General features: G+C 44.2%; 1 protein-coding gene and 1 long non-coding RNA gene across 2 annotated transcripts in view; one reads left to right on the plus strand and one right to left on the minus strand.

Moving 5' to 3' along the window:
* myo15aa (myosin XVAa) overlaps nt 1-23,208 on the plus strand; it is a 50,001-nt gene that overhangs the window by 24,252 nt on the left and 2,541 nt on the right. Inside the window, exons 16-60 of the mRNA XM_056407727.1 lie at nt 50-175; nt 994-1,071; nt 1,157-1,314; nt 1,416-1,461; nt 1,554-1,678; nt 1,875-1,992; nt 2,102-2,277; nt 4,210-4,294; nt 4,719-4,772; nt 4,891-4,972; nt 5,286-5,416; nt 6,840-6,935; nt 7,703-7,938; nt 8,298-8,488; nt 8,600-8,672; nt 9,384-9,575; nt 10,151-10,263; nt 10,358-10,452; nt 12,155-12,278; nt 14,190-14,254; nt 14,861-14,974; nt 15,112-15,157; nt 15,514-15,661; nt 15,771-15,864; nt 16,001-16,109; nt 16,360-16,475; nt 16,625-16,684; nt 16,925-17,000; nt 17,110-17,225; nt 17,351-17,469; nt 18,071-18,212; nt 18,357-18,468; nt 18,583-18,657; nt 19,056-19,258; nt 19,439-19,563; nt 19,666-19,729; nt 19,815-19,887; nt 20,559-20,632; nt 20,766-20,848; nt 20,937-21,067; nt 21,156-21,250; nt 22,142-22,219; nt 22,405-22,501; nt 22,612-22,772; nt 22,848-22,981. Of these exons, the coding sequence (XP_056263702.1) occupies nt 50-175; nt 994-1,071; nt 1,157-1,314; nt 1,416-1,461; nt 1,554-1,678; nt 1,875-1,992; nt 2,102-2,277; nt 4,210-4,294; nt 4,719-4,772; nt 4,891-4,972; nt 5,286-5,416; nt 6,840-6,935; nt 7,703-7,938; nt 8,298-8,488; nt 8,600-8,672; nt 9,384-9,575; nt 10,151-10,263; nt 10,358-10,452; nt 12,155-12,278; nt 14,190-14,254; nt 14,861-14,974; nt 15,112-15,157; nt 15,514-15,661; nt 15,771-15,864; nt 16,001-16,109; nt 16,360-16,475; nt 16,625-16,684; nt 16,925-17,000; nt 17,110-17,225; nt 17,351-17,469; nt 18,071-18,212; nt 18,357-18,468; nt 18,583-18,657; nt 19,056-19,258; nt 19,439-19,563; nt 19,666-19,729; nt 19,815-19,887; nt 20,559-20,632; nt 20,766-20,848; nt 20,937-21,067; nt 21,156-21,250; nt 22,142-22,219; nt 22,405-22,501; nt 22,612-22,772; nt 22,848-22,981 (5,009 nt within the window). The remainder of the gene's footprint in view (nt 1-49; nt 176-993; nt 1,072-1,156; nt 1,315-1,415; nt 1,462-1,553; nt 1,679-1,874; nt 1,993-2,101; nt 2,278-4,209; nt 4,295-4,718; nt 4,773-4,890; nt 4,973-5,285; nt 5,417-6,839; nt 6,936-7,702; nt 7,939-8,297; nt 8,489-8,599; nt 8,673-9,383; nt 9,576-10,150; nt 10,264-10,357; nt 10,453-12,154; nt 12,279-14,189; nt 14,255-14,860; nt 14,975-15,111; nt 15,158-15,513; nt 15,662-15,770; nt 15,865-16,000; nt 16,110-16,359; nt 16,476-16,624; nt 16,685-16,924; nt 17,001-17,109; nt 17,226-17,350; nt 17,470-18,070; nt 18,213-18,356; nt 18,469-18,582; nt 18,658-19,055; nt 19,259-19,438; nt 19,564-19,665; nt 19,730-19,814; nt 19,888-20,558; nt 20,633-20,765; nt 20,849-20,936; nt 21,068-21,155; nt 21,251-22,141; nt 22,220-22,404; nt 22,502-22,611; nt 22,773-22,847; nt 22,982-23,208) is intronic.
* LOC130189072 (uncharacterized) lies at nt 4,289-5,003 on the minus strand. The gene is made up of 3 exons (XR_008830702.1): nt 4,927-5,003; nt 4,620-4,743; nt 4,289-4,372 (listed from the first exon to the last, which is right to left on the minus strand). It is a non-coding gene; the product is annotated as an uncharacterized LOC130189072 (long non-coding RNA).

The following is a 23,208-nucleotide window of genomic DNA, read 5'->3' on the forward strand; positions in this document are numbered from 1 at the left end:
CACGACCCTCGTGACACGCGTGACTTGGAATCTGCTGCTTTGTTGCCAGGCGACGGACCACACGTTCCTCCAGAAGTGTCACTATCACCATGGCAACAACCCGCTGTATCAGAAGCCAAAGATGCCAATCCCAGAGTTCACCATCAGGCACTTTGCCGGCCGGGTCACCTACCAGGTACGTATGCAGCTCCTCGTCGGCGGCTTGTCATCCACCTCTTTGGTCCGGACGGAAAATATCGTAACCCTCCTGTGACCTTCAAATGTACCAACAGCTTTTACCCTCGGGGTCAATTTGACCCCAGCTATTAAAACCTACAGAACATTATTAGAATTCATATTTTTTCCCAAGTTTAGGTGTCAGGTACTTTATGTTTGTTTGTTGACTACCTAAATAGCCCTTAAAATAAAAAGCCCCTGCTGGTGTTTTAATGGCTTTATATTACTTCTAAATACATATTTTTTATATAAAATTGACCCCAAAGAACACCGATGCGTACAAGTTGTGTACAGGACATTGAAAACACATCATGTGAATTTTACGTTTACCCAGTCGTCCCCAATAAATTAGGAAAAGTCATGGAATGTGAAGCAAAAAAACTGATGTTTGTAATTTGTTTAGAGATGTTAAACATTGAATGGGGTCAAATTGACCCCAAAGGTAACAGGAGGGTTAAAAAAAAAAAATCTAATGGGTTTCCATGAATTAATGTGCAGAGGATGAACCCTTACTGATTTTATTGATCTCCTGTTCTGCCACCATGAGGTTAACATTGGTGATTTGTATCGTCATGTCTCAACAACTATCAAATCAATTGCCAGGAAACTTTCAATATAATTGAAAAGTCCCGAAAGTGGTGTACCGACTGATTCATACAGCCCCAGAGGCTAAGAATACTTAAGGAAAATTAAGAGAGTATGAAAATTGTAAAACAAGCAGGAACACTTATCGTTGCTGCACAAGAATTTCAATAATCTGTGACTCCAACGACGCAGGTTTACAAGTTCCTCGATAAGAACTACGACCAGGTCCGCCGGGATGTCCTGGAGCTCTTCATTCAGAGCAAGAACAAGGTGAGTGGAGAACATGGAGAACATGGAACAATTAGCAGTAAAACGTGCAAAACCTTTGTGTGTGTGTGTGTGTGTGTGTTTCCAGATGGTGTCAAACCTCTTCCTGGTTCACGCCGAGGTCACAGGTCAGCAGAAGGGAGGCCAGATGAGGAAGAGCAGCACGGTCACCAGAAGATACCAAGCGCCCACCGTCAGCAACAAGTTCCAACAGTCGCTGCTGGAGCTGGTGGAGAAGATGGAGAGGTGAACCTGAGAGACGAGACTTTATAACAACGTCATAGAGTTTATGAAGATATTACGCAAAAATTATTTACTTTGTCTGCTTTATTTTTTTTCCGTTTCAGGTGCAACCCTTTTTTTGTTCGCTGCATTAAGCCAAATAATATGAAGGTAGGTCGTCGTTTTTTTACCTTCTGTGCTTCTCTTGATCGTCTGAGTTCTGACGGTCGTCGTTCGTCCAATGTTCTGACGTCCGAGTTTAGCAAGCGGGTGTGTTTGAGGACGAGCTGGTCAGCAGCCAGCTGAGACACACAGGTGCCCTCGAGACCATCAGGATCCGCCGAGAGGGGTATCCTGTCAGAATGCCATTCTACACCTTCCTGTTCAGGTAACACACACACACACACACACACCATCACGAGATGGGGGAAGGCACCGGTGTGATAGTTTCAGAAGATATAGAAATACAGGAGAGATAATCAAATGAAGGATTCCCAATAAGCCAAGACATTGCATCTGCTGTGTGTGTGTGTGTGTGTGTGTGTGTGTGTGTACATGCATGTGAATGTGTGTGTCATCCCCAGGTATAAGTCCCTGGTGGGGTTACATGAGCCTCCGGCTGCGAATGGAGAGAACTGTGTGATGATGCTCAGCAAGCTGTGTCTCCTCAGACCGGGAGTCTTCCACGTTGGAGTCACCAAGGTCACTTCCTCCTCTCGTTTGAGCACAGCCCTTTCAGAATAAAACAAAGAACAGCAACACAAGCTCACTACGTGTGTGTGTGTGTGTGTGTGTGTGTGTGTGTGTGCAGTTGTTTCTGAAGGAGGACGTCTACCAGTTGTTGGAGTGTAAACGTGAGCGTTGCCGTCAGCTCGCCGCTCTCACCCTGCAGCGCTACACGCGCATGTACTTCGTGAGGAAACGCTTCCTGGAATTACGCAAAAAGATCATCGGGCTGCAGGCGCAGTGCCGAGGCTTCCTCGCAAGGTCGGCCGCTCGCTTCTTCACGGTTAACGGGATTACACAATATGTATTTGAGGTGTTTTGACCTGGTATAGGAGTCCATTTCCACCAGCAAAATAAATGATACGATGACAATTTAGCTGTGATAATAAAAATATCCACATGGTAAATCGAAAAGTCAAAATTGTGAGGATAGTAAGTCATTAATATGAGTAAGAAAGTCAAGATTATGAATAGAAAGTCATTAATATGAGTAAGAAAGTTAAGATAATGAGATAGTAAGTCATTAATGAGTAAGAAAGTCAAGATTATGTGATAATAAATTATTAATATTAGTAAGAAAGTCAAGATTATGTGATAGTAAATTATTAATATTAGAAAGAAAGTCAAGATTATGTGTTAGTAAATTATTAATATCAGTAAGAAAGTCAAGATTATGTGATAGTAAGTTATTCATATTAGTAAGAAAATCAAGATTATGAAATTGTAAGTTATTAATATTAGTAAGAAAGTCAAGATTATGTGATAATAAATTATTAATATTAGTAAGAAAGTCAAGATTATGTGATAGTAAGTTATTAATATTAGTAAGAAAGTCAAGATTATGTGATAGTAAATTATTAATATTAGTAAGAAAGTCAAGATTATGTGATAGTAAATTTATAATATTTGTAAGAAAGTCAAGATTATGTGATAGTAAATTATTAATATTAGTAAGAAAGTCAAGATTATGTGATAGTAAATTATTAATATTAGTAAGAAAGTCAAGATTATGTGATAGTAAGTTATTAATATTAGTAAGAAAGTCAAGATTATGTGATAGTAAATTATAAATATTAGTAAGAAAGTCAAGATTATGTGATAGTAAATTATTAATATTAGTAAGAAAGTCAAGATTATGTGATAGTAAATTATTAATATTAGTAAGAAAGTCAAGATTATGTGATAGTAAATTATTAATATTAGTAAGAAAGTCAAGATTATGTGATAGTAAATTTATAATATTTGTAAGAAAGTCAAGATTATGTGATAGTAAATTATTAATATTAGTAAGAAAGTCAAGATTATGAAAGAAAGAAAAGACAAAAAAACCTCATAATTTTCGATAATGACGTCACAGCTAAATTGTTGCTCTTTCATTTAAATAAGACTCTTTGTTAGCCACTCACTTTTACTATGCACGTTGTGTACAGAAGTAGTGAGAGAGACACATTAAAGGAGACATCGTCTTGATTCTTTCAATTAAATTACATTATGGTGCTTTTTAGGGGACAGTATGTCATTTTAATGATTGGTAAGCAACACAACACCTTTTAGATGTCGGTCATATCAGATCTTAAAGGAACAAAGAAGGTGATGTTTATTCCTGGAACAAGCAGCACGGCCGTGACACAGACACTGGGGATTGGATCAAGTGCAACGGGCCTTTAACCCTCCTGTTACCTTTAGGGTCAATTTGACCCCATTCAATGTTTAACGTCAGTGTTCCTTGGGGCTGTTTTTCACTGTGTCAAACATATAAGAAATATCAACTTTTTTATATATTTAAAGGGCTATTTAGGTAGTCCACAAACAAACATAAAGTACCTCACACTTAAACTTGGGAAACAATATTAATTCTAATAATTTTCTGGAGGTTTTAATTGCTGGGGTCAAATTGACCCCGAGGGTAAAATATGTGAGTAAATGTAAAGGTAACAGGCGGGTTAAACCATCGAAGTTGAGCAGGGGACACAGAGAGGAGAGGAGGAGGACTCTCTGTTTATGCAAAATAGAAATAATACTAAAAACTACTGAACCGAGACCACAATAACAGAAAGTCACGGCGCCTTCTGAGACACAGCGACCTGTCCACCTGTTCCTCTTTCTATATGTCTGTTCCTCTTTCTACATCACAACACGGCCTCAGGTGTGAGGCGTGAGTTGATGTTTTGGATTCTTCATTCTGCCCGACAGGAAGCGCTACGCGAAGATGAGGCAGAGTCTCGTCCGCTTCCGCTCCCTCGTCCACATGTACGTCAACCGCAAGCAATACATCAAGGTGGGTGACGTCTGCTCCTAAAGGACAACGTGCCTCCTTTCCTTTCAAGGTGCAACCTTCCCTCGCCCTCAGGAATCCCTTCAGAGAAGATTCAAGTTTATATTTGACATTTGTGCCTCGACCAACGGTCCAGAAACACATCGGACATCTAGAGCAGGGCTGTATGTGTCAACAGTTTAGAAATAACACCATAATAAGAAAAGAAAAATACTAAATATACTCTATAATACACTGCACAGACCGTGATAATACTTGATGGAACAAGAAAGGTGCTCATGTGTACAGTTCTGGATACAGTTTTAAATGACAGATAATAGAGACGTACTTAAGAGACAGAAGAATGTTTCACACTTTTGTTCTTTAGTGCTTCAGCATCGTCCGGATCCAAGTGGAAATGTTCAGCGTGTGATTTCTGTGTTTGCAGATGCAGTTTATAGCTCGGAGGAAAGCTGAAGAGGGGAGGAGGAAGAGGGAGACGGTGAGACGCAATATTGGACGCTGTGTCTTTAAATGCAGCTTCTTTTTTTTTACTCCCATGGAACAAGGTGTTTTTTTGTCAGTCGGTCATTAAAAATAAATAAATGAAACTCTTCCAGGAGCTGACCAAGAGGGAGGTGGTTAACGTCACACACCTGGTGATCCCTGCAGAGCTGGGCGCGCTGCTGCAGGCGGCCGGAGGTCTGTCGGTGTCCATCCTCCTGTTTGTGCATACACACACACACACACATATTATTCACACATCCTTCAGCACTGGTTGACGTGAATAGTCCTGACAGAGGGACAGGTGTGGCTTCAGCTGATAAATAAACCAGGACAGACATTTAAATATCAGATATACTCAGCTTCAACAGTCCAGTAGCTTTAGACAGTAGAAGAGTCGTGTTAGAGGTTTCCTTGTGTTTCTAGTAGAGGAATCCATGAAGAACATATGTATGCTGGCTGACTCGTCGTTTGTCCTTGTCTCTCTCTCTCTCTCTCTCCCTCCTTCCAGTCAGGAGGGAGCTGCACTCGGACTGCCTGGCTCTGCTTCAGGCTCCTCACATCCAGGAAGAGGCTCAGCTCACTCTGCCCCTGGACATCAACAACTACCCGTTCTACCGCTACGTGCAGATCTACTTTAGGGTGAGACGGGTGACGGCGTCACAGTCGTCCTCGTGATGAATGTAGAACAGGTGTTGAGTCACAACGGAGGTTACTGAGAGACCAGTCCCGCCGCTCCCATAACGCGCACTACGCGCTGTGCGTAGGGCACCAAGTCCTGAGGGGGCTCCACAAAATAGGCAACTAAGAAAATCATTATATTTATAATAATTATAATGACGATGTTATTTCAGTATAGAAATAGTAGGCACCTTTTAGGCATGTAGATCACAAAACAGGCAGAACAAGAGATATAGTTAATTGCTCAAAAAAAGTTACGATGGTGCCCCCCCCCTCGCTGTGGGTGCCCTTTCCTATCTCAGGGGGGCATCACGAAGGAGTTATGCTTAGGGCACCAACATGGCGAGCAGCGGCACTGTGAGAGACACTTGGTATGTAGATTACAGCCAGACTGTAATTTACTGAGACCCAACATGAGCATTGGGTAACAAGAAAAGACAGACAGACAGACAGACAAAGAGACAGAGAGACAGACAGACAGACAGACAGATAGACAAAGAGACAGACAGACAGACAGACAGATAGACAGACAGAGAGACAGACAGAGAGACAGACAGACAGACAGACAGACAAAGAGACAGAGAGACAGAGAGACAGACAGACAAAGAGACAGAGATACAGACAGACAGACAGACAAAGAGACAGAGATACAGACAGACAGACAGACAAAGAGACAGAGAGACAGACAGACAGACAGACAAAGAGACAGAGAGACAGACAGACAAAGAGACAGAGAGACAGACAGGCAGACAGACAGAAGGAGGGAGAACGACAGACAGAAGGAGGGAGAAAGACAGACAGACAGACAGAAGGAGAGAAAAAGAAAGACAAACAGGCAGACAGACAGACAGAAGGAGGGAGAAAGACAGACAGAGAGACAGACAGACAGAAGGAGGGAGAACGACAGACAGAAGGAGGGAGAACGACAGGCAGACAGACAGAAGGAGAGAAAAAGAAAGACAAACAGACAGACAGACATACAGAAGGAGGGAGACAGGCAGACAGAAGGAGGGAGAAAGACAGACAGACAGACAGACAGACAGGCAGACAGGCAGACAGACACAGACAGACAGACAGACAGAAGAAGGGAGAAAGACAGCAATAATACATTTATTTTATATAAGAAGCAAGAACAGCAAGAACAGTAATAGCACAAAAGCTATAATAACATATATTTTTAAAAGGACTAGTAATAATAATAAATACTGCAGAAGATTTTAGAGATTGATGACATCAATCAGGATATCTGTAATAATGATAGAATAATTACGTAATAATGTATGTCATCAAAGTAACACTAACTTATAAATAAGACGTATTATGATGGCAGCAGGTGAACTCTCCAGGTAAATGTCACGTTGTTGTGCATCTGTTGTCTCTGCAGGAGCCAAAGTTTGGGATGCTGACGGCGCCTCTGGAGTCGCCTCTGACCCGCGTGGAGGAGGACCTGAGAGGAGAAGCTGTGGCGCTCTTCGTCATGGTCGGATACACAGTCCTTTACAAAGATGCAGTCACACACTAGTCCCAACTTTAGTTAAACTTTACTAATTATACTGTAAAGCAATAACAAGCTGCTCATAGTAGCCGGAACATAAGAAAACGTATAATAACGTACACATGGGAGGACATTTACATATTTTTTAGGGGGCAATTTTTTCCCCCACTGACTGAAATCCAGGGGCATTTAAAAATAAATTGGGGGCATGTTTTTGAAACTTATTAAATAACATTTAACCGTCATTCAAAAATAATAAATATACTTATTTAGGCTTATAGGATATGAGCAATTCTCATAAAAATGTTATTAATAAGACTAATAGGCAGTAATCTACAGATTCAAAGTGCTTTCTTAAGGTTTTTTTAACAGAAATCAGATGATCATATTCAATTTCATTCTTATTTCTTTGTGGTTATTTATTGTTATTACATTTTGTAAACAGGTCTTATCAATTATAACTTATTTCTCTTTTTATTATAATAAAAAATATGATTTATTGATTTTTTTGTGTACCTACCGAGAACAGTCAATACGGATGAGACGGACACAACAAAGAACAAAAATAAAACGCTATTAAATTATCATAATTATGGGGGCATTTTCTACCCCTCTCCTCATGAAATCATGGGCAGAATTATGTTTCTTAGGGGCAGTTTTGCCCTTTGACCTCGTGTATTTCCGACTCTGAACGTACATAATGTGACATCCAGAGTTATAGTTGTAACTGTTTACCTTTATTCTGCTTTCAGGTGTTACGCTTTATGGGCGACCCTCACCTGAACGGGGCGCAAGAAAACATGTTTGGGAATTACATCATCCAACGGGGCCTGTCGTCTCCGGGGCTGCAGGACGAGATCCTGGCTCAGGTGGTCAACCAGGTGTGGAGGAACGTGAACCTGGAGAACGCCGAGCGAGGCTGGCTGCTGCTGCTGGCGTGCGTCTGCAGCTTCGCGCCGTCGCCCAAGATGGACAAATATCTCCTGAAGTGAGGCGTCGTCTCGTACCCGTGTGAACAGAAAAACGATTGATGAACGTACACCTTCACATGCAGAGGGTAGCCTGGTATCAAAAAACAGTGCAGCTCATTAAAAATACTTAAAATAATGACTATTTCCTGAAATAATAAGAAATACAAGTTTTTAAAAGCCAGCTAAGTTGTTGGAGGTATAAAGTAACTTAATTTTTAAGGTTAAAAAATCTGGTAATGAATCAAATTATTGAAAAAACATTCAAGTCTTTTCCGCGGTTACAGTTTTAATGAAGTGATCAGTAAGTGTATTAAAGTGTGAATTAAATGTGCTTGTTGGAGCAATCCTTCTCACCTCAGGTGTCCTTTCCCTCCAGGTTTGTTTCTGACCACGCCCCTGCTGGTTGCCAGGCGTTACTGCAACACAGACTCATCCAAGGCAATCAGAAGACACAGCTGGGATCAGGCTCCGCCCCCGACACCGCGAGGACCTATCCGCTGTCGCTGCTGGAGTGGACGGCCAATAGGAAGAAGGCAAACATGGTGTTGCACGTGCACTGTTTTGACGGTGAGACGCAGATTTCCCTTCTTTACATTACATCACGCAGTAGTTTTCACTTCTACAATTTATTGTATTGTGCGTCGGTGTGATGTGTGTTTGTGTTTATTTTCTCCGTAGGAGGGTCATTCTTGTGTCCGGTCAACGCCTGGACCAGCGGGGAGGACTTAGCCGGACAGGTGCTGCGCCACAGGTGACGATATCTCATATTTAAATAATAGACACAAAGTTTATTTTTTATTTTTAGCTCATCGCTCTGCTTAGATTTTGCTGATGGCCTATTTAAATAACTTTTTTATCTGGCTACTCAAACCATATTTATGTCTTATATACACTACCGTTCAAAAGTTTGGGGTCACCTAGAAATGTCCTTATTTTTTAAAGAAAAACAGATTTTTTCAATTAAAATAACATTAAATTCATCATAAATATACATAGTTAATGTGGTAAATGACTATTCTTTGGTTGTTAATGAAGTCTCTACAGAGGTGTGTAGAGGCCCATCTCCAGTGTTCTAATGGTTCATTGTGTTATCGCCTTAGAAGACTAACGGAGGGGTAGAAAACCCTTGCAAAACCCTTTTATGTGAGCGCAGCTGAAAACAGTTATGCTGGTGAGAGAAGCTATAAAACTGGTTTGAAGAACAACATTAATATTTCAAATAAAAATCATTATTTCTAATCTCGTCAATGTCTTGACTATATTTATTTTGCAATTCATTTGATAAATAAAAGTGTGAGTTTTCATGGAAAACACAAATTTATCTGGGTGACCCCAAACTTTTGAACCTTGTATATATTTAATTTAATACTCAATTTATTTAAAATTCCAGCTCCATGATATCCATGTTCTACTTCTAACACGGTTATACTGTGCAGCACGTGAAGCTTGTATGTTGTTACAGGGGAGTGTCCGACTGGTGGAGGGGCAGCTCCATCCTGATGAAGGAGCACGGCCAGTGGGTGGAGTTAGCGGGTCACGACTACGTCATGGACCTGGTGTCGGACCTGGAGCTCCCGCCTGACTTCCCGAAGCAGAAGAGCTACTTCGTCATCAGCACCGACGACCCGGCCCGAGTCAGAGCCACGGCCGGCCTGTCAGTACCCAGCACGGTGCCGGGAGTGGAGATACCAGAGAAAAGGATTTACCTATGATACGTGTTCCTCCTCTCTTTCTCTTCCTCTCCTCTCCTTCCATAACCTCTCTCATCTCCTATCTTCTCATTTTCTCTTCTCTGTATACTTTCCTCTCCTCGATCCTCTTCATCTCCCCTCTCTTCCTGTTCAACTTCCTGTCTCCTCTTCTCTCTTTCTCTGACTATCTTCCTCTCTCATCTCCTATCTTTTCAATGTTCTCCTCTACTATCCACTCCCCTCTCTCCTCTTCCCTGCCTTCTTCTCTTCTATATTCCTGTTGCTCTCCTCACCTTTCCTCTTCATCTCTCATCTCTTCCTGTTCATCTTCTCCTCTCCTCTCCACTCCTTTCATTTCCTCTCCTCTCCCCTCTTCTCTCTACTCTTCCGTTTGCTTTCTCCTCACCTTTCCTCTTCATCTCCCATCTCTTCCTGTACATCTTCTCCTCTCTACTCCTCTCCACTCCTTTCCTCTGCTCTCCTCTCCACTCCTTTCCTCTCCACTCCTTTCCTCTCCTCTCCTCTCCTCCCCTCTCAGTACTTTGTTTGGCAGTGGCTTTGAGTCCGATGAGGAGCTTCCTCCGGCCTTTCCTCTCCGTAACAGCAGACCGGCCTACAGTTTGCCTGACTCTGACGGTTACTCCAGCCACGGTACGCAAACACACACACACACACACCCACACACCCACACACACACACAAACTGCTTATCTAAACCACTAAAGCTGCCGTCTGTCTGTGTCCAGGAGAGTCGGATGCGCTCAGTGACGGTCAGACTCAGAGAGGAATGGACCGCTACCTGGACAGCCTGTTTGACCCGGTGCTGTCGGACAGCGGCGCCGTAAGTACACCGACCCGGACACCGACCCGGACACACTGTCCCCCCTTTGGGAATACACATGCGTGGAAAATATTGAGTTTAATCAACTTAACATTGAAGTTGACAGGAAACACTTTTTCAAGACACCATGCACCATTTTTGTTTTGTTTTATAGCAGTGGCGATTTTAGCCTAAAATTTCTGGCGGGGCAATTTTGTATGACGTCATATCACCGTCACAAAAATAGGGGAAGCTGATTATTATAAGAGTAGGCCTATATAGACCAGTCAGGTATACAGTCTGGTCTCGCGGTTTTTGCATTATTCCAGTCTAGTTGCCAGGCAGATTTCAACGTTAACTTTGGCCCGTGTGGTTCACGCTCATTGGTGTTTCCATGGTAACGGTGGGGCAGCGTGGGCCGTCGCCCCACCGGAAAGGGAGGGACAGCGGAGAGCAGCGTTTAACAGAGCAAGCACACAGACAGAAAAACGCACCAATCAAATTACAAGATTATAATGCTTGTGAGTCAAGTTTATTCATGCTACTTTGCATTAAAAAAAAATATATATATATATATATTTTGCCTCGAAGTACGAATGTATTGAGCTTTCTGCACAACAGCGTCATCTGGATCTGGTGGGGCAGTGCCCCGACCTGCCCCTAATGTAGAACATCACTGTTTTATAGGCTAATCAATCCATTTATAATTAGAGGAATACAATCGACAAAGGAAATTCTCGTGTAAAAAATAAATAAACCGTCCCGTCATGCTGCCTCCACCCGATCTGCCCTCTGAGAGTAGGAGGTGAGTGTTGATGGATGGGAGGAACATGTGATCCAGAGCTTCTGTTTGTGTATGAATGGAGCGGACAGGAGGCCGATTAGGTTACGGCCGACCTACCGTATGTTACTGCAACAGCAGGCAGCACTCCGGCCGCTCGCTGCAGTTCAATGTGTCGAATTAAAACCGCGTAACGTCCCGGAAGTGTTTTAATAAAATCGTCCTCGAGACTCTTTTTTGAAACCACGTCTTTTGCGTGGGTGGTAACGTCAAGTTTGATGAAGTTGGTGCGTTCTTTAACCTCCTCACACGGAGACTGCTGCTGGAAATGTTCATTAAATGTTAATTAATAATATAAAAAATAATGCATTTATTTTTATTTATTTATTTTTATTTATTTGTTTTGCTGCAGAAGCATTTGTTGGAGGCTCGTGCAACTTTTTTAGGAGTGTGTGTGTATGTGTGTGTGTGTGTGACTCTGTGTCTGTGTGTGTGTCTGTCTTTGTGTGTGTGTATGTGTGTATCTGTCTTTGTGTGTGTGTATGTGTGTGTTTCTGTGTGTGTGTGTGTGTGTGTGTGTGTGTATATGACTGTGTCTGTGTGTGTGTGTCTTCGTGTGTGTGTGTGTGTCTGTCTTTGCTTTGTGTGTGTCTGTGTGTGTGTGTGTGTGTGTGTGCTGGAGCTTCTCCTCCAGTGTGTACGGTACTTCCTGCAGAGTATTTAGTTCCTACGTCTCCGCTGATGCACTCACCGAGGGTCTGAATCAACCAGTACAATACACTCCTGCTCTCTTGTTCCCTTCGTCTCTCCTTCCCCTCGCGCTCACACACTCGCTCCCTCGCTCGCTCACTTCTCTCCCTCCGCTTCATGTCTGTCCAACGACACTTTCCCAACATCTTCTTTTCCCTCTGCCGACTCTCTGCTTTTCTGTGGCTCCCATAGGACGTGGACAAGAGGGGAAGTTTGTCAGCGAGGATGAAGGGAGGAGGAGGCATCGGCATCACGGGAGACGGGGAGAGTCGGACCACCTCCGGCCGGCCGTATCCACCAGGAATACATCCCGGAGGTGTGTTTTCTGTTACGTCTAACGTTAGTGCACATTGTACATTCGTGTGTATGTCATTTTATTGTATGTCTTTGCTTTGTGTTCGACTACACGATTATTTACTTACTATTCTTTTTATTTTTTATTTTCTTTGGTCCATGTTTTGTATTTTCTCGCCCTTCTTTTGTCCACTGATATCAATAATTCATGTTGTTCTAAGGAGGTTATAAATCCTCCGCATTAGTCTCAGGTTGACACACAGAGAGATAAATGGTCCCCTGAAAGCTGGAAACAGTGCCATGTTTCAAATGTTTTATGAGTAACTTACTTCGTCCTGCTGGTGGCGCTACAGCAACCTGCTTACATGTACAACTTTGAAAGTTCATAACAAATCAGTCGTCCGTCTTTGAAATTTCACCAAAATTAAGAAATGCATTTAACTCATTAAAGCCATCTCCTCCTCCACACTTTTTTTTACAACACAAAATTGACCTTCAGTGCATCAAAAAACGTTTTACTGCAAATTCTCACTAAATCAATCACGACGTCCGACATGGTGACGCTGTGGTCCACGTAGCTTGGTTTGTCTCTCAAAACCTGAGCATCTTTAAACTGCAGTTTTCACCTTTATGAATCTTTAAATAATATCTCTTTGTTTTCAGAACGTTCTCTTCATAACCGTCGTAGCAATAGTTTGAAATCCATCACCTGATGTTGATTTCCAGGGCTTTTGAAGTCACGCTGATGCCTTCTCAGACGTTGATATAGTTCTGCTTCTACGTCCTCAAAACGCCCTCCGAGCCTCCAGCTTTCATTGCGTCCACACTGGTTCAGGGGAGGGCTGCAGCGGCTCAGTGACACGGGACGGCGGCGTTTAGACGTCCAGGTGTACGGTTGACCGCCCTTAAACTGCCGCTTAGAGGGTCTGACCTCGTAGATAATGCATGGGCAGCCATTCCCTGGAACCACAGATGACTCTCTATAGGCGCCCGTCACTCTCATTCTCTCTCTCTTTCTCCCTCTCTCTCTTGGAACACTCAGTATTCTCTGTCAATCGCTGTGATGTCAACTGTGAAGTGTTTCTTTTTTTTACAATTTTCTTTTTATTCAACAATAAGAACACAAATACAACAAGTCATCAACAACATCGACAACCAGAATTAAGAATAACATATAAAAAACTAAAAAGGGGTAAAAGAACAGAAAAACCTGCTATCATGTCAATTCTGTGTCAACTGCCAACTGCGAAGTGTTTTTTGAAGACGGTTACCCCCCCCCCACAGCTTTACGCCCGTGTGAAAAAGAGGCGGAGTCCTCACTCTTGATTAACCTGTCCCCTGACCTGTCGCTCCTCAAGCTGTGCCAGTGCTCCCAGTAGCAGGAGGAATGATGCCACCCATCCCCGCCATGCCCATCCCCTCCCACCACCATCACCACCAACTGCACCAGCAGCAGCAGCAGCAGCAGCAGCAGCTGCCGCCATCGCCGCCGCCGCCTCAACCACGGCCCCAACAGTTCAACCAATACAACCTTCCCCAACCCCCCGACCACCAACAGACCTCTTCCACTGTCACTCCTTCCACGCGTGTAGCACCCAACCCGTCGCCCGCCGCCGCCGCCGATAGAGATAACGTAGCACCCCGCCCCGTCGCCCCCGGTCTGCCGGCGGGGCCCTCGCTCCCCGCCGCGGCGGCGGTTCCAGGCTTGCCTGCGATGACAGGCGTGCCAGGTACACAACGACCGGGTGTGTGCGTTCCCCCGCGTGATTGGCCAGAAGCATGTTGGCGTTGGTGGAGTCACGATGTGTGCCTTTTGCTTCCTACGTTCCCCCGTGTGGTTTGTTTCTGAAGTGGAGGAGAGGACGGTGTTTGTTTCAGATCGAAATCCTCTTCACTCGATGACGTTCATGCTCACGTGTTTCCTCTCCTCCAGGAGCGGAGCACACCATCCTGACTCAGCAGCAGCAGGCGCTCATCAACCAGCAGGCCATCATTCTGGTTCGTCTTATTGCACTTTCTATGGGCGACTCCGGACGTTACCGTTGGTGTGTTTGTGTGAGTTGCATGAAATTAAACGGTGTGTGTGGTCAAGCCTCACACACCCCGGCACGTTCACTCCGCTCGGCAACAACCAGTCGACTTGTGGCTCCGTCACTTCGAGCTAATCACCAGACGAAATCCCGACTGTTTGCTGTCCTGGCTCCTGATTGGTGGAACGAGCTCCCCACTGACATCAGGACAGCAGGAAGTCTACACATCTTACATCAGACACTAAAAACACATGTTTACTGACTGGAATAAAAACTGATTAGCACCTCAGTGGCACTTGAATGTCACTTAGTTATGTTATTACTCATGGTATTACTTATGGTAGTACTTACTCATGGTATTACTCATGGTATTATTGATAGTATTACTTATGGTATTCTTGTAGTTTGGCTTTCTTGAAGAAATGTTCCTTTCTGTATTCTTGTTGTTCTGAGTTTGTCCTCGTGGTTGATGCACTTATTGTAAGTCGCTTTGGATAAAAGCGTCTGCTAAATGACATGTAATGTAATGTTGAGTGTGTGTGTGTGTGTGCGTGTGTGTTTGTGTTTGTTGCAGGCCCAGCAGATGACCATGCAGGCCATCGCCATCCAGCAGCAGATGTTGTCTTCCTTCCCCCCCGTTGCCCCGGCACCCCAGTCGCCCCCCTTACACTATCACACAACCAGTCCTGTGAGTAAACACACACACACACACACACACATGCACTAACACCTGCCAGCATGTATGCAAAAATGGAAGCATTGTCTTGGGAGAAAAATAAAAACATACTCGGCTGTATCACTTCTTGTTTTTTTGTTTTTTTGCAGACCAAAGAGAGAGAAGACAAGTCTGCTGGTGTTCAGCGAAAAATGAGTATGTTTCACACTCAAGGTCAAAGTGACCTGCAGATGTGTTGCGTGGTTAGAATGCTATGATGACTTTACTCACGTACTCCAACAAGACATATATACGCATTGTCATTTTGAGATTTTAGGGCTGCATCAATTTCAAAATGTTGAATTGAGATATGACCTCAAGGGGTGCCCTTGAGGTTTAGGGGTGGAAACCCCAACCTTGCATCCCCAGTTTGAGTCTGACTGAGGACTGATGGATGTCCACCAACAAAATATTTATTTCAGTCTGGAACTAGTTCACAAATTAGCATCCAACAGCTGCAGGATTACATTGTGAAACATATGCACTTGAGCTAACGGAAAGTGACGTTCCAGGTACAACACGTGGCCCCCCTCCTGAGGACGTGGTCCGATCCAGTTCAAGTAACGCAGAGCGCATCGACCCCAGCCACGACATCAAAGACATCATCAAACAGCACCAGCCGGCCGACGCCACGACTTCTACTGGACCCGCCACACAGAGGTAACACGCTCAGGACTTCAGAGCATCAATAGGAATACTGGCTATGGTGGTGTTCGGCTCATCGTGTGTGTGTGTGTGTGTGTGTGTGTGTGTGTGTGTGTGTGTGCAGGAAAAGTGATGGAAAGTCGTTCGTGAAGAAGCTAGACCCACACGATGAAGCTATGGAGATCCTTAAAGATCAGATGTCCAACCCACCACAACCGGTACCCCAACTCGGCACAGACACACACATGTACACACACACACACACACACACACACACACATGGACACGCACACACATGTGCGCGCACCCACACAAACTAAAATAACATCTGACTTTTCATTCTTTTTGTCTCAGACTCAAAGGAAGCCTCAAACCTCCCTTCGTAAAGAAGAGGGAGGAGTTAAGGTTTCCAAGACGACAAAGTCTCCCACTAGCTCGAGCATAAGCCCCGCCCCTCCTCCAGGTGATCTTTTTACACATTAACGTGACATCAATCCCCATTGATAAACAGCAGATCGTTTTTCCACTCATTTCACACGCGCTTGTGAATTGTGTGTGTGTGTGTGTGTGTGTGTGTGTGTGTGTGTGTGTGTGTGTGTGTGTGTGTGTGTGTGTGTGTGTGTGTGTGTGTGTGTGTGTGTGTGTGTGTGTGTGTGTGTGTGTGTGTGTGTGTGTGTGTGTGTGTGTGTGTGTGTGTGTGTGTGTGTGTCTAGTCTCTAGAGAGTTGCCAGTAGAGGAGGAGATCATTCAGACTCAACTCCACAGCAGGACTAGTGATGAATATTACACGTACTCCAACGTCCCGTGGAAACTCTACATGAGGAAGGAGGTGTGTTTCATGAGCATAATCCATCATAAGTATCTTCATAGATCTACTTGTGCTGACAATGTAACAACAGTCCAAAGTTTTCATTGTGTTTAATATTTAATATCAAGATTAATATTGTTTCAATGTTCCATTTGTTTGTCTGTTTACAGGTTTTCTTTCCTAAAGAAAACTTCAACAGTCCACTGGTCCTGGACCTGATCTTCAGACAGGTTGATTTGTGTATTCATTACTTATTTTACTTTACTTGCTTCTCCATTTTTTAAAGTAGAAATGTGTAGTTTATATTAATTATGCTAATAGTTAAGATCAGAATGATTTATTCACAATAAAAGGCTAAAAGTTGTCATTTTAGTATAGATACATAATCAGTCATGGCCTGATACTGGGCTTTCTTTTTAAAATACAGTTGCTCTGTGAGGCTTTTATTTTGAAGGGGATTATTTTTGCAGGTTGTGCATGACACCTTCGCTGAGGCCTGCATCCGAATCACGCAGGAGGAGAGACAGAAGATGAAAGCTTTATTCGGTGGGAGTAAAACACATCGCCGATGACTCATACACCCTCGACAGGATGCAGAACTTTTCAACTCTCCAGATTTGATTCAGTTAAACTCCTTCTCCGTGTCTTTTGACAGCCGAGAACAAAGTGGACCAGGCGTCGGTAACCCACGACGACAACGTGAAGAAGAAAGTGGTCGCCATGGCCCGTGACCTGTGGGAGATTTACTTCTCCCGCCTCTTCCCAGCCTCTGTGAGTTCTTGTCTCTTTTCTTTTGGCGAGTCAAACTGAAACGTGAGGCATTTTCCTCTCAAAATATGATGACGGTTTATTTCATGATCTTACTTCATGTGATTGTGTGTGTGTGTGTTTTCCAGGGCAGTGTGGGGACAGGAGTGCAGGTGCTGTCTGTGTCTCATAAAGGCATCAAGCTGCTGAAGATGGTGAGGAGTAGCTCTGCTGCTCCAGACTACTTCAGAGTGCTGAGGCCCTACAGGTGAGCCTGAGTTACGAAACACGAGACGAGGTGAACTTGTGACTGCGCACTCTCTTTAAGGCACAGGTGGCAAACACAAGGCCCGCCAAGTCATTTTACGTGTCCCCTGATGACTTGAAAGACACATGATCACCTTTTCTTAAAGAAATTGAAGAAAAATTCCCGTGCTTTTATTTTGAAGGTTTCAAATTAAATGGATTAATGTCATAATATTAGAGACATTTTCTGATGAAATAGATAGATCGATAGATATGTACTTTATTAATCCCCAAGGGGAAATTTGTCGTAACAGTAGCAGCACCAATAAACTATTGTGTTCTTATGTACAATATTTCTACACTCAAACAATAATCAGATTCAAAGAGAGTTATTTAACAATATATTTGAGTATTTTATACAGAGTTACAGTTACTACCGGCCCTTTAAGAGGGAAGTCATGATGCTGATGTGGCCCACGGTGAAAATGAGTTTGACAGCCCTGCTCATTCTAATAAAAACAAGCTGTGTGCCTCGTGCCCAAGCGATTCCACCCGAGAGGCCCCTTGTTTTCTCTTCTCTCTTGTAACTTAATGTTGATGGGTTTTTTTCACTTCCTGTTCAGCTACTCGGACATCCTGTTCGTGTCGATTCCCTCCAAGAACATGCTGGAGTTCAACCTGACCAACGAGAAGCTCATCCTGTTCTCGGCCAAGGCCCCGCAGGTCAAGCACATGATCGACTACTTCCTCACGGAGCTGAAGAAGGTCAGAGGGTTGTCTCCTTGTCTCCCTGTCTCTTTCTCTCTTTGTTTCTCTGCTCAGGCTGAAAAGTGCTACTTCTCAGCAGTTGCTAGTGAACTGACTTGGAGACCAGTAATTATCTTTGTCAACATGTCACATCTCCGTCAGGACTCCGCGTACGTGGTGGCGGTGAGGAACTACGTCACCGAGGACCGGGCGCTGCTCAGCTTCCACAAAGGAGACATCGTCAGACTGCAGCACATGGAAGGGATGGAGGCCGGTGAGACACACACACACACACACACACGCACACACACAAATTGATTTGTTTCTGTGAGCCAAGTATGTCCCCATGTGCTTCATGCCGTGTGTGTGTGTGTGTGTGTGTCTTCAGGCAAACATTACGGCTGCATCGTGAGGAAGAAGGTCATGCTTCTGGAGGAGCTGAAGAGAGACACTCCTGAGTTTGGTGGGTTATTTGCAGGACCGCTCCGGCCTGGTGGGGTCTGTTGTGGGTCTATTGTGGGTCTATTGTGATTCTGTTGTAGGTCTGTTGTGATTCTGTTGTGGGTCTGTTGATGTTTAGTTCACTTTAATATTTTGTATGTCGTTGATTTCACTGAAGCTTGAGGATTTTCTACCTTTGTTTTTTTCTCAAAACCTGAAAAACATAGAGAAGATTTTTCATTTAATATTAAAACACCACTGTGAAGACACCTTTCTTGTTTGTTTGTAACACATGTCTCTGTGTGTGTGTGTGTGTGCCTGTGTGTGTCTGTCTGTGTGTCTCTATCTCTCTGTGTGTGTGTGTGTGTGTGTATCTGTCTGTGTGTGTCTGTGTGTATATATATGTGTGTGTGTCTACAGGCTGGCGGTTCGGGGCTGTTTACGGTAAATCCGGCGTGTTCCCCAGCGACTACGTGCGCCCCGTGGCCGCTCCGGACTTCCTGGTTCTCCCCGCTGAGCGCGGGGAGCCTCGAGACCGACAGGGACGGGTCGCCGCATCCGCTGCTATCGCCGTGGCGATGGGCTCGGCCGTGGCCGCCCACGAGCTCGACCTCTCCACAGAGGTGCGCACCAGGAAGTTATTGACTCTGAAATCTGAGCTTGAATAATAAATACCCCTTTATTATGCAACGTTTTGGTTTGCAGAAATGGAAATATGTGTGCAGATAATTCCGTATTTGGTTTAAGTGGCACTGTTGCTTTCCCTTTTATTGTTGTGCGTTTGTGTGTTTTGGGCGTATCAGGTGGTCAATGAGATGTACGGCGACGGTCTGAGCGGCGAGCTGGACGATGTGCCTCTGCACGGCGGTCAGTACCACATGGCGGAGTTCGCCAAGAAGTACTTCAGAGAGGCGCAGAAGAACAGAAGGTTCAACACACACACACACACACACACACACACACACACTGCCAACATATGGGAAAAATGTGTCGCACAGTTCATAACTGCTGCCTGTGTTTTCCCCCACAGTGACCATAAAGCCAAAAAGGGGAAGGAGGGGAGGGATCCTGTTGACATGGTCAAGTTCTCCAAGGTAAAGCAGCTGAGTTTACTTCAAGTCTCCTTGATCTTCAGGGATATGGTCTCTTTATGACCTCGTTCTGTGTTCGTCCCTCCAGTCTCCGATCCAGGACTCTCTGATCGACTTCTCTGACAGCGGGATGAACAGAGTGGCAGCCGACATCTTCTTAGGTGAGAGGAGAGGAAGGAACTAGGAGGGATGGATACAGATACTCATGGAAAAAATAATGGTTCTTAAATGGTTCTTTAAAAGGCTTTGTGGTTTTACGAAGAACCATCACCTACTGAAGAACCATTTTGGAAATGGTGCCTTAAAGAACCATGTTTTACGGTTCTTTGAGGCACCAGAAATGGTGCCTTAAAGAACCAGGTTTTGAACGGTTTTTAAGACACCTTTATAGGTTCTTTGAAGAACTATTTAAGGAAATGGTTCTTTAAAGAACCCTGGTTTGAAAGGTTCTTTGTGGAACCAAAAATGGTGCCTTAAAGAACCATGTTTTACGGTTCTTTGAGGCACCAGAAATGGTGCCTTAAAGAACCAGGTTTTGAACGGTTTTTAAGACACCTTTATAGGTTCTTTGAAGAACTATTTAAGGAAATGGTTCTTTAAAGAACCCTGGTTTGAAAGGTTCTTTGAGGAACCAAAAATGGTTCTTCTATGGCATCCCTCTGAAGAACCATTTTCGGGTTCTAGATAACACCTTCATTTTTCTGTGTGTAGGAGGTATACGAGGAAGATAGATAATTTGCTTGTGAATAAGATGGAGGAAAAGAAAAGGAAGACTTCCCTCTTTTTCTGTGTTACCACATCATGTGTTTCCACATTGATTGTTTCCGTCCAGCCATCATGAAGTTCATGGGAGACTTCCCTCTGAAGGGTCAGACTGAACCGGACCTGGTCACCACGATGCTGAAGGTACACCGGCTATTCGATTGGCTTTTAAAATACCAAGACAGAAAAGCAGAAATACTCTGGCATGATGTATTAAAATAAAATCGAAGGAAACCGTCGACAACCTTGTCGTCCTTTAATGTGCCCATGAATCCAGTTAAGCGGCGACCACGGCCTGATAAAAGATGAGGCGTACTGCCAGTTGATGAAGCAAGTCACCAGCAACACCAGCTCCAAACCGTGAGACGCTTCAACATTCAGCGCCACGCACGCCGACTCGAGGGGCTTTCGGGCGTGGGCTTACTCTGTGTGTTCCTTTTGTGCGTAGGGACAGCTGTCAGAGGGGATGGAGGCTGCTGTACATCCTGGCGGCTTTCCATCGCTGCTCCGACGTCATGAAGCCGTTCCTGTTGAAGTTCCTGCAGGACGCCTGCGAGAGCCCCGGGATGCAGTACCAAGGTCAGACGGCCATCAACGAAACCCAACACACACACTTCAAATATGAATCCATCGCCGCCAGTCTGACTGTGGCGCTCTTGATTGACAGGTATTGCCAAGGCTTGTGAGCAGAATCTGAGGAGGACTTTTCAATATGGTGGACGTGTACAGTATCCCAACGACATGGAGCTCAAAGCCATGATGGTCAGTCTCTTAATTCAGCCATGCAGTGTTTTAAAGGCTTATATATGGTATTTAAAAAAGAGCTAACTAGAACGGGCACTTGGTAGAGCGCATACCTTTGCATATCACAAGATTGGGCATTGAATTATGAACATTTTGACATTAGTTGCATGCCAATTGGATAGAAATTGAGCGCGCTATGGTAAAAAGAAGATTTTGACCTTTTCATGGCCTTGAGCTTGACTTTTGACCCGATCAATCCCAGAATCTAATTAAATGGTCCCCGGATAATAACCAATCACTCCACCAAATTTCATGCGATTCAAGAAGATTTTGACCTTTTCATGACCTTGACCTTTGACCCGATCGATCCCAAAATCTAATCAAATGGTCCCCGGATAATAACCAAACATCCCACCAAATTTCATGCGATTCGGTTTAATACTTTTTGAGTTATGCGAGTAACACGCATACAAATAAATAAATAAATACACGGCGATCAAAACATTACCTTCCGCAATTTTAATGCGAAGGTCATAATATAATGATTGCTGTGTGGTCAAATACATTCAAAATAATTGTCAAAGCCAATCTTAAGTTGTCAAAATATGCACGACATTTTATAGAATATTTGGTTTTCAAAAAATAAATTGTAATCAGTTTACTTGTCTTTATGATTTTAGCTTTATTTGTCTTAAACAATGTATACTGTATCATAAATGAGGCACGAATGTTCAGAACTTTAAGTTTGAGGATTTTTTAACTTGATTAACGACACACATTTTAACGACAATGGTATTGACACTTTTATAGTTAAGGCTGTCAAAGTGTGAGTTTGTTTAGCAGCTGCTCCCAGTAGCAGCCGTGCGCTCCACGCCGGCGTTTCCCTTCTGATTGGCTGTTGTCGTGCAGGCTGGGCGGAGCTCCAAGAGACAGCTGTTCCTGCTGCCAGGTGGGATCGAACGGCACTTAAAAATCAAGACGTGCTCTGTGAGTGATGCACACACACACACACATGCACACAGAAGGGAAATAATAGATTCTAAAAATAAGCATCCTGCTCGTCTATCAGACCCCAGTGTAGATGTTATACAGCACAGAAAACAGGTGCTGCATTCGTAGGTCAACACCACGGCAGCGTTACTGAATTGTGAACACAAAAATGTTTCTTTCAGGTTGCTCTGGACGTCATCGAGGAGCTTTGCTACGAGATGGGACTCCACCGGGTGGAGGCTCTGGATGAATACGCCGTCTTCTTGGTCACGCACAAAGGTTTTTAAACGAGGATCTAGCGCGTCGTAGTTAAAAGGCAATGGCAACCCCTCTCGATGGAGACAGAGCAATACGCGAGAGATGATAACCCCTCGGTGTTCTCTGTGAAGGTCAGAACGTGCGTCCCCTGAACAAGCGCGAATACATCCTGGACATTGCGACGGAGGCGGAGCCTGTGGACGCCAACTACAGCCTGTGGTTCAGGAGAGTCATCTGGAGTCTGGCTCTCAAACTCGACAACGAACTTTACGTCACCATGCACTATAACCAGGTGGAGATCTGAAGCAAAGAGACACAGTAGACATCGCCTCTACAGTCCCGTTAACTCTCCGTGTGTCTCCTGAAGGTGTTGCCAGACTACCTGAAGGCCTTGCTGAGTGTGGTCCCTCAGGGTCAGGCCAGCGACCCGCATCTGCAGCAGATCGCCAGACTGGCTGCCCTGCAGCACCGTGCCAAGGACACCATCTACCTGCCCGCCATGTAAATACCGAATGCATAGACATGAGTCATGTTTAAAATGTGTGTGCTTTTGTGCTGAGGTGTGTTTTTTTCCTGCTCCCACACTGGACTCCTCTAGGAGCATAGTCTGGGGGTTGTTTTTCTCTCCCCTCTCCCCTCATGTTATGCTGTAATCTTTCATCCTTTCTTTACATTTTGTTGCCTCTGGACCTGTACTCTGTGCAATGACAATAAATGTAATCCAATCC

This window comes from Pseudoliparis swirei, chromosome 23 (genome assembly GCF_029220125.1).
Source record: "Pseudoliparis swirei isolate HS2019 ecotype Mariana Trench chromosome 23, NWPU_hadal_v1, whole genome shotgun sequence".
NCBI classification, from domain to species: Eukaryota; Metazoa; Chordata; class Actinopteri; order Perciformes; family Liparidae; genus Pseudoliparis; species Pseudoliparis swirei.